The sequence below is a fragment of the Podarcis raffonei genome, chromosome 5 (genome assembly GCF_027172205.1).
Source record: "Podarcis raffonei isolate rPodRaf1 chromosome 5, rPodRaf1.pri, whole genome shotgun sequence".
Lineage (NCBI taxonomy): Eukaryota > Metazoa > Chordata > Lepidosauria > Squamata > Lacertidae > Podarcis > Podarcis raffonei.
This window is the reverse complement of record NC_070606.1, coordinates 21,387,341-21,399,352: the sequence shown is the minus strand read 5'-3', so window position 1 is coordinate 21,399,352 and position 12,012 is coordinate 21,387,341. Positions and strand designations below refer to the sequence as shown.

Sequence of the window (12,012 nt, the reverse complement as noted above, 5' to 3'; positions counted from 1 at the left end):
ACAGTACTGATATGTTTGCTGAGGTTTCCACATCTTTCTGTAACGCCCGCAACCTTCACGGAAGCTTTTATTTCAGTCGTAAAAAATGTAGTTCTTACTCGAAAAAAAGTTTCCTTGCCGATTCTGAGTCAGCATACCTATGATTAGGGTTTATAGGTAAACTTAGGGAGGGTCCCTTGTGTTAATTATCTTATGCAAAAATAACAAAGAATGTAGCAACAGAGAACCATTATTGATTAACAAACTGCCAGGGACTGGGAACATTCATTGTATGAGCTGGAAGGTTTCAGAAAGTTTTCAGTTCCTTTGAGGATCGGAGGGAACTATCTTGCCCCGGGTGCAGGGTGGAGCGGCAGGCTATTTGGATGCCGCAAGTCCCTGAAAGGCAGAGTAATATGGCCACGTGAAAGTTGTGGCGATAGAAAGACAGAAAGAGAAATAGTTGAAGTGAAAAAGAAAGGAAGCACCAGCAACGTTTGAAGCAAGCCTAGGAAACGGAAAGCTCGCTTTCCCTCAGAATGCAACCCCGTTAGGAACACAAGTGAACAGCACAAGCAACGCTGACACCAAACCCTACATAAATTAAGCATAATAGAAACATCGCCACCCACCTCCACCCCCACTCATATCCCCACCCTCCAGCCCTTTTTTCTCCCCCTAATGTCTCAACAAATGAAACGGATTTGTAAAAATGTTACATGTAAAAAATACGAGACATTACACATACTTCTGTAAAACAAGAAAATCTTTAATAAAAGCAGAAGAAAAAAGAAAGAGAATGCAACCCCCTTGCAGTTACAAGCGATAGTGCCTTGAGACCGTGTAGATTCAGGATTTGGTTGCGACGTCTGTCCGGGGCTGAATACTCCGAGCATCTAACATCAACTGCTTGGACTTGAAAGACCTACTGACTTCTTGGCAAGAGGAGTTTGCCTTCCCTTTATTTGCAATGGTGTTACTCACATTCTTCCCTTAAAGTTTTGCACCGCCTAACCTTAAGGAAAACCTCTAAGCGGCTAACGAAAGCATGAACATGATGGATAAAAGTCAAAGTGAAAAACATGCAAAATGCAATTACAGTTAAGCTAAAACCACCGATTAAAAGGCATAGCAACTTTTTGCAGGTAAAGGAAAGGAAACAAAGTTTATAGCAGGCGCCGAAAAGGGTGCAGTGAAGGCGCCTGCTTCATCTCAAAAGGCAGGGGGTTTCAGAGTGTACTTGCTGCATCTAGGCTTCTTGGGCAAAGCCTTACAACATGCCTAAGTCTTGGCGCATCTCTGTCTGTAAAATGAAAGCTTCATAATAATATTTTTTAAAAATAAACCACAGTTCTCTTTGGCTCTCTCGCTCCCCAACCCGTTTTCTCAATTCCCTTCTCTTCAACTGTGCGCACTAATCTCCAAGCCTATGGGGCTATTTTCCAGTTTTGCTAAGGGGTGATGCCAAGGGAAGGGTGCGCTCCAGCCAATCTAGATTGGTCAAGCAGCGCTTGAAAAGTGAACTTGAAACTCGCTCCTCCCCAAAAGCCGCCTCCCCATTGGAGCGCTTCTCTCCAAGGAAAACGCGCCGGCCAATTGGCAGCCAGGAGGGGCTATAAAGGCGCCGAACTCCAGAAACCTGGAGCGAGCCTTGACGAGCAAGGGCAATTTTGGAAGCGAAAAGCAGCTTTGTTGGAAGAGAGCGAGGCAGCGCTTTTGCAAGATGAAAACTACCAACAGCCAAGGTAAGAAGAGAGGATTGTTAAGAAGATTTTTAGTTCTCTTGTCTTTAAAAAATTGCTCAAATGATTGATATAAATTCAGGGTTTCATAAGCGACGGTTTTTATAAATGAAGGGTGTTTCTGGGTCAGGATGTAGGAAAGGCTTTCAAAAACCCATTTGTGGTAGCCAGGGAGGGATTACACAGGGGCTCAAATGTCTTCGGTTGGAAACATTTCGCAAATTGGTTTGCACATCTTTACTTGTAAGCATGAAGCATTTACTGCATTTTACTGCATGAAGCATTTACACACACATTTTCTGATTGATAAAAACCTTTCACATAAACGGGATTAAATTTCCCAACAATCGTGGTTAGGATCGGCTACGGAAAACGATGGCGGGCATAGAAATAAGAGCGTAAACTTCTTACTTAAGATTCTTTGGTTTGTTTTCATGCAAGCCTTGTTCAGAGCAACCGGAGGTTTATTTAAAATTAGTCTCCATTGTTAAGGCAAAACCAATTCAGGGAGGAAGATCTGCAAGCGTCGGTTCAGTTTAAGCCGAGCGCTTCCTTCAGTTTTGGCTCTTTGTCTTTTCCCAGGAGGAAGCTACCCCAAAGTCGGAGGAGAAAGGCGAAAAAGGACTGTTTTCAGCCCATCTCACGTCGAGCTCCTAAAAAAGTCCTTTGAAGAGAACCGGTACCCCGGATACGAGACTAGGGAGGCGCTAGCGAGGTGCATCGGAGTCGAAGAAGATCGTGTGCACGTAAGAATCGGGATGGTGGGGGCTCCCAAGACTTCCCTAAACCGCACATACTGGAACAATTTGAAACGCTCAGAATAATCCCTGCGCAGTCGAAGGCCTTAGTTCACCCGGGTGCCTCTCAGCTTATCGCGAAAGGCGCCTTCTTCAAGAGCTAACTTCCTCTTTCTTGGTTCTTTTTTTTTGGCGGGTGTGTATGGTGGGTTCTGGGTTTAAATCATTTTTAAAAAATCTTCAGAGACCCAGTTCAGAAATCTAATTTCTGCAATGGATGGGCTTAGTGCTAAAAGTACATTTAATCTGGTTTTATAGGCTGCCTTTGCAGCCTGATCCGGTTAACACTAACTCCCAAGGTAATGTGCAGAGGACTGCAGCCATAAACAGCTTGCACTGGGGAGACTAAAACGAGTTAAGCTGCATTGCTTTTTCTGGCAAAACTTGAGCAAGTACTTAGTTCTCTCCTACAGAGAAATTGGCATTTACAAATATATATATAAACCCTTTCCTGCCTAGTCCATTACCCCCAGGAAACTTGGGAGGCTGAGGCAGAAGACCCCAAAGAGGGCACAACAAATGGGTAGGTCTTCTGAGTGAGCCATTTAAAATTACTATTACTAAGTTTATTGAATTTTTAAAACAATTGCCAGGCATAAAGTGTTGCATTCCAGCACAAATGCACACAGAGATGTTAAGTCTTGCATGCAGCCATCCACTTGGCATTAAGAAACGCTTGACAATTTCTTACAGATGAAGCTCACATCCCCAGGTTATACTTCAATAAAGCGAGTCTTGTGGAACCCCAGAGGAATAAGCATACTTTATTAAATGTAATTCTCTCTGTTGGATCAAAAAGACATATTCATGGTAACAATGTCTTCTATACTGGTTCTCTCCTTTCTTCTGTTCAGGTCTGGTTTCAAAACAGAAGGGCCAGAACACCAAAGAGGATAGGTTCCAGGATAAGGATCAGGAACCATGCTGCAACTCCTTATAGCCACAGTGAGAGAACCTGTCCAAGAAGCAGCCTGGACAGCAGCCCGAGAAGCAGTCCAGGAAACCTCCAAAATATTCACAAGGAACAATATTATCAGCCACAGAACTTTCATTATGCTGAAAGCTATGGAGGAGCAGGGTTGTGGCAGCAACCTCTCAACAACACGCAACCAGGAGAGTGTGCCCCGCAACAGCAGGGCTCCCTGGAATTGAACCCTGCTTATTACCAGCAAGCTGCTTTTTGTGGAACTGGGCTTTGTGAGACTTCTCAGGCGAGCAACTGCCCAGTTCCATATTATGGTGCGGAGATGGTGAGGCAGCCTCCACCATCATCTGATAACTTCTTCATGGCATCAAGCACTTATACTCCCTGGTCTGCAACGGGGAATTATTCAGCTACAAATCCTGTACAAATGCAGAATGTTGATGGAAGTGCTTCGGACTCTCAGTTTTTCTCTTTAAGTCAGGTTCCAAATTAGCATCCCAACTCCCCAACTCCTTCCTTGCTATCCTGTAGATATTTTACAAGCTCCCTCTTTTAATGCCTTTTAATGTATGACTTGGATGTTTTGAATAAAGTTTGTTCTTTTAATAGCTTGTCTGGAGTCTTGATTTAATTTCCCATTTACTGAAACATTCGCTTTCCTGTGTGCAAGCATATCAACATGGGCTTAATTTTCCCATAGAAAAAAGTCAGTTGTGCGGTACATGTGGTTCTAGAGATAAAAGGTCAGGTCTTCTAATGACTGGATATTCCTGAGACAAATTTTAATGCACCAATGGCTTTCTGTCCCTTTCCTTTTATTTTTAAGTTTCTGTATCTGAGGCTAGAGTAGGTGGCAATAAATGTGGTGGGAAGTTGCTGTATTTTTTTTGTATGCAAAATAATATTTGTAGATCCTGCTATAAGTAGATTTGGTAACACTTTGCTGTGTTAATAAGTTTGGTTTCCATTAATGAGTCTTCCATTTTTTAAAAAACAGAAGTTTGAGATGGGGATATAAGGATTAATTGGTTTTTCTACCATGAGTGTGTTAAGTTGCTCTCCAAAGATTTAAAGACATAGAAGTTTAACTTGTATGTGCCTTAGCCTGCAACATGGGCATTTATATCTATTAAAAACTTTGTGGGGGGATATTTTGAACACTTTATTTCATTTTCTTGCCCTTATCCTCCCCCCCAAGGTTTGTGCTCTACTGCCTTCAATGAAGCTTTATAGGAGGGTTGCCTGTGAACTAGATTGTGTCCAATACAGTTTGCCTTGTGTGACGTACAGCCTTGATTTAACCAGGTTTAGTCATTATAAAATAAGTCAGTTAATTTTAGATTCTTAATTGGACCCTCTTAGGACAACTAATTTAGAAGTAGTCCCACTGAACTTACTAATACACAACCAAATCAACAACAGCTGCAACATGCTCCCCGCCCGCCGCCCAGCAAAAACCCTGAAACAACTGAGCCTAAGAGTATAAATCTATCAAAGCCTAAGACATCTCCAAATGGTTGTTTCAGAGCTTTTCACAAATAATGCTACATTATTGGCATATCATTATGTTCCCTGTTCATTTGATTATATATTCAGATCTAAATAGTTCTGCTAATGGGTCAGTGGAAAGTGCGAACAGCAGTGGAGATAGAGGACATCTCTGTTGAGTATCTCTACATAATCTGCATGAGTCTGAATTTACTCCATTCACTGAGATATAGGCTTTAGGCTTGGAATATATGACAAATCCATGTCATAAAACCTCACCTGCCCAGTCCACTCTATTTCTCAACACTGCACTATGGAATTTAATGGGGCTGGGCGCTAGATTGGGCAGATCAAACTGAATCTAGTGGATTTGCCCTGCCCTGCCCCTTTAGTCCTACCCTGATATAGGACCAGATCTGGGTTGGGTGTGACCCAGGTTGGGATAGGGCTGATCTGGGTCCACATCTTAGTGTGTGTGTATGTGCGCAAGCACAGCCCTGGAATTACACAAGATGTGATTATGGCTGCCAACCTAGATGGCTTTCTCAAGAGATTAGGCAAATTCATGAATGCTAAGACTATCAGTGGCTACTAATCGTTATGGATATATGCTATCAGAGGCATATCAATTGCTGGGAAAGAACAGGGCGAAAGTGTACTCAGCTGACCTGTGTCCTGCTTTTGGTATTGCATAGTGCTATGGTTGGCTACTGTGTGAAGCAGAATGCTTGGAAAACCTGGCATTTCTTGGAAAACCTGGCATTCTCCTAAACAGACCTCATATACAGAAAGGTGGTCACATATACACAAATTAGATGTGATACAAGAGTTCTATGAATAAAACAGCTACAAGTAGTTCTTTAGTTGCCAACTGACCAGATCTTCTTCCAGAATCATTTGCAGTTAAAGAAATAAAAACAAGCATTTAATGCATGCAATTAAAAAACAAACAAACCATATCCTTGCCTTCAGAAGATGCACTCAGTCTATACTGCACTCTTTTGGAGATGACGAGTACTCTATCCATTGTAAATAAGCTCAATTAAAAGCAAAAGTAGGCATGCTGGCCCATTAGAAAACAACAACACAACTCCACAATCCACAGTAGGGTAATGTGTTTATTGAAACCGACAGGAATGCCAAACAAGTATGGCAAGCTCTCCAGAACTCTTCACCAGACAAGGTGTTTCACAAAGCAGGGGGTGAAGGAGATCAGAGTTTCTTTCTTAGTTAAGCACAATCAGATGTTGTAATCAGGACCTGCAAGATAAAGACCACAGGCTGAGATGCCATTCATTTGAGGCAGTAGAATCTAGTACAAAAGTTACTACCCATTTCACAATGGCTTTTTCAGATTACCATTTCAATCGGTAAGCAATCATTGTAAAATTGGTGCAGGGGGAATCTTTTCAATCCTGCAAAACAACAGAAGAGTCTTGTAGCACCTGAAATATTTAAAAAATTATTATGACACACACAATATAATTCACTTCACTGGATGCCAAAAGTGTTATCCTGAGTTGCAGGGACACAATTGGTGGGGAGCTTGTAAAAAGAGATCAGAGGGAAACTAAATGCTGAATTATACAGTTGAGGATAATGACCTTTTAAACTGCGACGATGCACCAAAAACAGTAGCTGATAACACAGACATCTTTGCACTGGTAAGCCAGTTTTTAGCACATCCAGTGTGGTTTTAAAAAACGTAAACCCAGCACCTATTGCATTGATTCCATCTGCAAATAATAGCATTGGTGCATTGTAATACAATGGTCTCATGGTTTGAGGTCACTTCATTCAATAATGAACACCTTAAGGTCAGTGACAGAGCATCCTGAGAAGCTGAAATGTTCCCTCATTGGCTTTTCTATACTGCCATTTCAGATTTGTGCTCATTCATTCTTTTGCATAGACCAGCTAGGAGGTCATTCTTGGCAAATGATGGCATATATTACTTTGGAAGATGAGCAGGTGAATTAGCCCCTCAGGTTCTATTGACATTATTAGCTCCTGTAATAATTATGTTAAACTAGATACGGGAATAAAGTTGGTACCTGGCTCTGCCACAGCGTCTGGTCCCTCTTGTCCACAATCCTGTTATATGGCCTGTTACTCATGAAGAGGTGTTTTTAGGTTAATGGGCTGTCATCCAAGGCCTGTGATAGGAAAGTGTCACCAATGCATCTCAGATAGAAGAGAGGCTTTCAGTTCTGTAGTCACTCTTGTTTTATAACAGATTGAAGTAAGTAGGTAATTGACCTGATGTGATCAATCCTCTCTTCTGAACAGGTTGGATCAACAGGATCAACAAGTGTTTCTTTCTTTATTTTTTCCTGCCTGCAGATTGTTAATGAATGGCAGCCTCTGACTGGCCGAGGTTTCAGGAAGGAGAATTTAAAAGGAGAGGTTTTGGAGAGACAGTTAGTTTGATGAGAGGGTTGGTTGAAGTGGGTTGGAATTGTGGTTGGAGAGGGTGGGAGATAGCTAGGGAGACAGGTTAGGAGACAGTCTGAGGTATAAAGAGTGAATGGGAGAAAGAGTTGGCTCTGGAAAAAACAACTTCCACTCTGAGCGTATTGTGAAGGACCGAGTGTGGTGTCCTGTAGGAGGAATAGACCGGAATTTTACTGGGAGGCAGAGGCTGAGCCAGGAGAAGTAGGAGCTGGAAAGGAACAGCCTACTTGGGACTCAAATCTAGTCTGGAGGGGAGAGATAGATTCATCTAAGGAAAAGAAGAAACTCCCAGACCCAGTGAAGGGAGGGAGTGTGGAGAGACTTGTGGTCAATTACCTCAGGAGCAGGATTGCTAAAGGGGGTGGATAACTGAAAGAAAGTATCAAGGAACCAAACCAATAATGCAAAAACAACTGAGGACAAATTTAAAGTGAAATCGCACTTTATTTCTGAACTAACCTAAGTTGAATCCATTTGTGTTATATACTATCTTGCCTTAAATAAATCTTTATTGTTTATTTAAAGAAAACCTGTCTGAGACTCCAACTTACTAGTTACCCCTTCACAAAGGTCCACCGCAGGATACTCTGGGGCTAGAATTTTTAAGGGAAAAGGGAAAGAAACCTTTGGGTAAAGGGTTGTTCAGTGAGGTGGGGGCAATTTACCTAAGTGAGAGCAGGCCCAAAGGCATGAGAGGAAAAAGTGTCATTGTGCCTGTTGCAGCCTCCTCTTGCACCTTTTGTTGTGCTTTACGACAACCACCATCTGCTTGCAAATACCCCCTTCTTGGGCAACATGGTGAAGAGAGTGGTGGAGGAGCTGTTACAGGAGTTTCTGGAGGATACAGCCCATCTGATCCCTTATATTACAGTTTGATGACTGAGGTTTTCAGGGAAGACGTTGGTGGTGGTCCCCCATGGTTCAGATGAACAGCTTGTAATTTACAAATTCTATGCATTCAATATTATGGACCCAGTCCTGACTGAGTTTAGACAGCTCTCCTGCCTTTTGAACTTCAGACACTTGACAAAACCTTTTCTATTTTGTAGGCATTTTAAGATGGTTTCCTGATTCTCTGATTGGTTAGCAACTTGCTGGCCTTCAGCCAAATTCTGTGGCTGGCAAGACAAGGAACTCATTTTCAATTCAACCATCATACTTTCCAAAGTGCATAGTCAAATTCTTGCAGCTGTGAAGGTCTTCACGATCAATGCAGAAATGGGATTGTTGTTCATACATATTTCAAAAGGAGATTCTTTTAAAATGCACTGCAAGAATCAGAATGTGATAGATTTATGGGCAAGGGATATTAGACATAATATACAATTGGCATCATGGGAAAAATTATGGAGGGAAGATTTAAAATTTACAACATGCTATATGTTGAAAGAGAATTATATGAAAGTGATGTATCGCTGGTACTGAACTCCTACCAAGTTTGCAAAAATGTATAGAACAGCTACAGATATATGCTGGAAATGTAAAGAGAAAGGAGGCACATTTGACCACACGTGATGGACGTGCAAGAAGACAAAATTGATAATGAGTTGAAAAAGATATTTAAAATTACTTTTGTGAAAAAACCTGAAGCTTTCTTACTAAGAATTTTAGATCCAGAAATACCTAAGGATCCGAATAGACAATTTATGTATGCTACAACAACTGCTATTTGCCCAAAATGGAAAGAGGACAAAGTACCTACAAAAGAAGAATGACTGATAAAGATGATGGACTATGCCGAAATGGCAAAAATGACTTGGAAAATCAGAGACCAAGGGGACAATAAATTTAATAAAGAATGGGGAAACTTTATAAGTTACTTAAAAGAACACTGCAAACAATTAAAAACATTGGCAGGAATCCAAACAGCTCTTGCAATGTAGTGGGAACTATTGTAAAAACTGAGTTTTAAGAAAATATGGAGAATATTATATGCTGCAGTTGGAAAAGAAGATCTTGGGAAACCATGGAAAGGTGGAGGGAAGTCTCGGGATTCAGAGAATCCTGTGTGTAGAATGACTATGATTTATGTGAGATGATAATTGTTAAAAGCAAAAATGAATAAAAAAGAATGTAATAGATTGACAATACATTCTGATTCTTACCATTCTTCTTTTAAAAACTAAAAAGAAGTGGTGGGCGATCCCATCCTTACTTCTCAACCAATGCGAGGTTCCCCGGTTGCGGAATGCCCTCCCAATGAGCTGCCCCGTCTTCATCATTTTTGTGTTTCACCCTTACTTCTCAACCAATAGAAAGAGTTACATTCTCTTTCAAAAAATCGGTTGCTTTGCCAAACTGGGTCAAACCCCTCCCTCCGTCGACACCCCTTTGGCAATTGACTCTTCAACTGAATGGAAGAGAACTGAGAGGTGAGGGGAGAGAGAGATTTCGGGCGCCTGCTTCGCATTTTCTTTGTCAAGCCACACCCGCATTGTACAAAAAACACACTTGTGAGGTCCAACCAAAGAACACCCCCACACACACACTTCGTATCTTAAACGGGTACTCTCTTTTTAAAAAGGTTTTTGTTGTTCTAAAAAGAAGCAAGTGTAAATTATTTCATATCGACGAAGCTTGGAACAACTTAATTCCAATACCCCTCATTCTAGCCTCTGCCGTCTAAATAAATTAGTACATTGCCTTGGATCAGTGGCGTAGCGTGGGTTGTCAGCACCCGGGGCAATGCAAGTAATTTGCGCCCCCTAACCTGTGGATTTTAGTAGGGGCAGAGAGCTGCGAGTGCGAGCGCGCTCCCCACCAGATGTTGCGCCCGGTGTGGCCGGCCCCCCCTGCACCCCCCACGCTACGCCACTGCCTTGGATGGAGGCTCTGGTAACTGCCAGCAATAGCATCAAATGTGAATAATACCGTATACAGCGGTAGCAACCGAAGAAAGAAATCTAAGCTATGCAAGCAAGCTATATTTTATTAACATATGATTTAATTTGCACTCATTTTTCGCTGGTTTTGAAGACTTAGGAAACAGCTTACGTTCTTTTAAAAACGGTGCATTGGATATGCAAGGGCACCCGCCATGTTAGAAGAGGAATTCCTTGCACTAAGAATGCCTTTTCCAAGCTGGTACCTGCAAGTTAGGATTCGTATGTTAATCTTTTAAAAACCTAAATAAATAAATAAAATGACAGTGCCGTTGGTGTTGGTTTAAATTGCTTTAATTCAATCTGGACGGTCAGCCCATTTAAAGAGGTTTCCCGGTTGCGGAATGCTCTCTGTAATGAGCTGCCCCGTCTTCATCATTATTGCGTTTCCTTAGGAATTTGAAAATATTGCTGTTTGCTCAGGCATTTGGTGGCTGCTGAATAATGTTCCTGACAACCCCGAGATCAGCGGACAGAAGAATAGTTGAAAAAACAAACCAACAAAACTCCTATAATTACTTTTACGATTCTTCCTAACTGAAATTGCTTTTTGGTGTTTAAAATTGTTATTTTTTTAATGTTCGAAATGTTTTAGAATGTTTTTGCTTTGTTTTTGTTTTTAGAGTGTATACTGTTTCTGTTTGCCGATCTGGACTCCGAAGGGCGGCGTATAAATTCAGTAAATAAAAACAATAAGAACATAGCAACCCGGAACATTGAATAGGTTTTATTTGTAGGAGGACGAAAAAAGGAAAACAAGCAAGCAAAGTTGAGGTATCAAATACATAGCTGCGTTTCAACCTATTACTAGTTCATTTATACATTATGTCCCTTTCTTCCTCCTAGGCTCAAAGATCACAATGTTTCACCGCGTAAATTGTAACTTGACAAATTTCAAAGCAGAATGTACCACAAAGTAACTTCCTAATATGAACAGCACCAATGCTGTGGTACCTCTAGTTCACAGGCAACCCTCCTATAAAGCTTCATTGAAGGCAGTAGAGCACAAACCTTGGGGGGGGGGATTAAGAGCAAGAAAATGAAATAAAGTGTCTTTAAAGCTTTGGAGAACAACTTAACACACATATGGTAGAAAATAATAATAATAATAATAATAATAATAATAATAATAATAATAATAATAATTTATTATTTATACCCCGCCCATCTGGCTGAGTTTCCCCAGCCACTCTGGGCGGCTCTCAATCAGTGTTAAAAACAGTACAGCGTTACATATTAAAAACTTCCCTGAACAGGGCTGCCTTAAGATGTCTTCTGAATGTCAGGTAATTATTTATCTCTTTGACATCTGATGGGAGGGCGTTCCACAGGGCGGGCGCCACTACCGAGAAGGCCCTCTGTCTGGTTCCCTGTAGCCTCACTTCTCGCAATGAGGGAACCGCCAGAAGGCCCTAGGCGCTGGATCTCAGTGTCCGGGCTGAACGATGGGGGTGGAGACGCTCCTTCAGCTATACAGGACCGAGGCCATTTAGGGCTTTAAAGGTCAGCACCAACACTTTGAATCGTGCTCGGAAATGTACTGGGAGCCAATGCAGATCTCTCAGAACCGGTGTTATGTGGTCCCGGCGGCCACTCCCAGTCACCAGTCTAGCTGCCGCATTCTGGATTAATTGCAGTTTCCGGGTCACCTTCAAAGGTAGCCCCACGCAGAGCGCGTTGCAGTAGTCCAAGCGTGAGATAACTAGAGCATGCACCACTCTGGCGAGACAGTTCGCGGGCAGGTA

At 41.9% G+C, this 12,012-nt stretch overlaps 1 protein-coding gene across 5 annotated transcripts in view; it reads left to right on the top strand.

Moving 5' to 3' along the window:
- LOC128413760 (homeobox protein prophet of Pit-1-like) overlaps positions 1–12,012 on the top strand; it is a 76,269-nt gene that overhangs the window by 22,388 nt on the left and 41,869 nt on the right. Inside the window, exons 1-3 of one of the 5 annotated variants that reach the window (XM_053388175.1) lie at positions 1,027–1,724; positions 2,304–2,467; positions 3,373–4,049. The exons of 2 other annotated variants lie outside the window; for them this stretch is intronic. In XM_053388175.1, coding sequence (XP_053244150.1) covers positions 1,703–1,724; positions 2,304–2,467; positions 3,373–3,936 — 750 coding nt within the window. In that variant the 5' untranslated portion in view covers positions 1,027–1,702 and the 3' untranslated portion in view covers positions 3,937–4,049. Of the gene's footprint in view, positions 1–1,026; positions 1,725–2,303; positions 2,468–3,372; positions 4,050–12,012 lie in introns of those variants that run through there. 2 more of the 5 variants (XM_053388172.1, XR_008330442.1) reach the window with 2 other exon arrangements.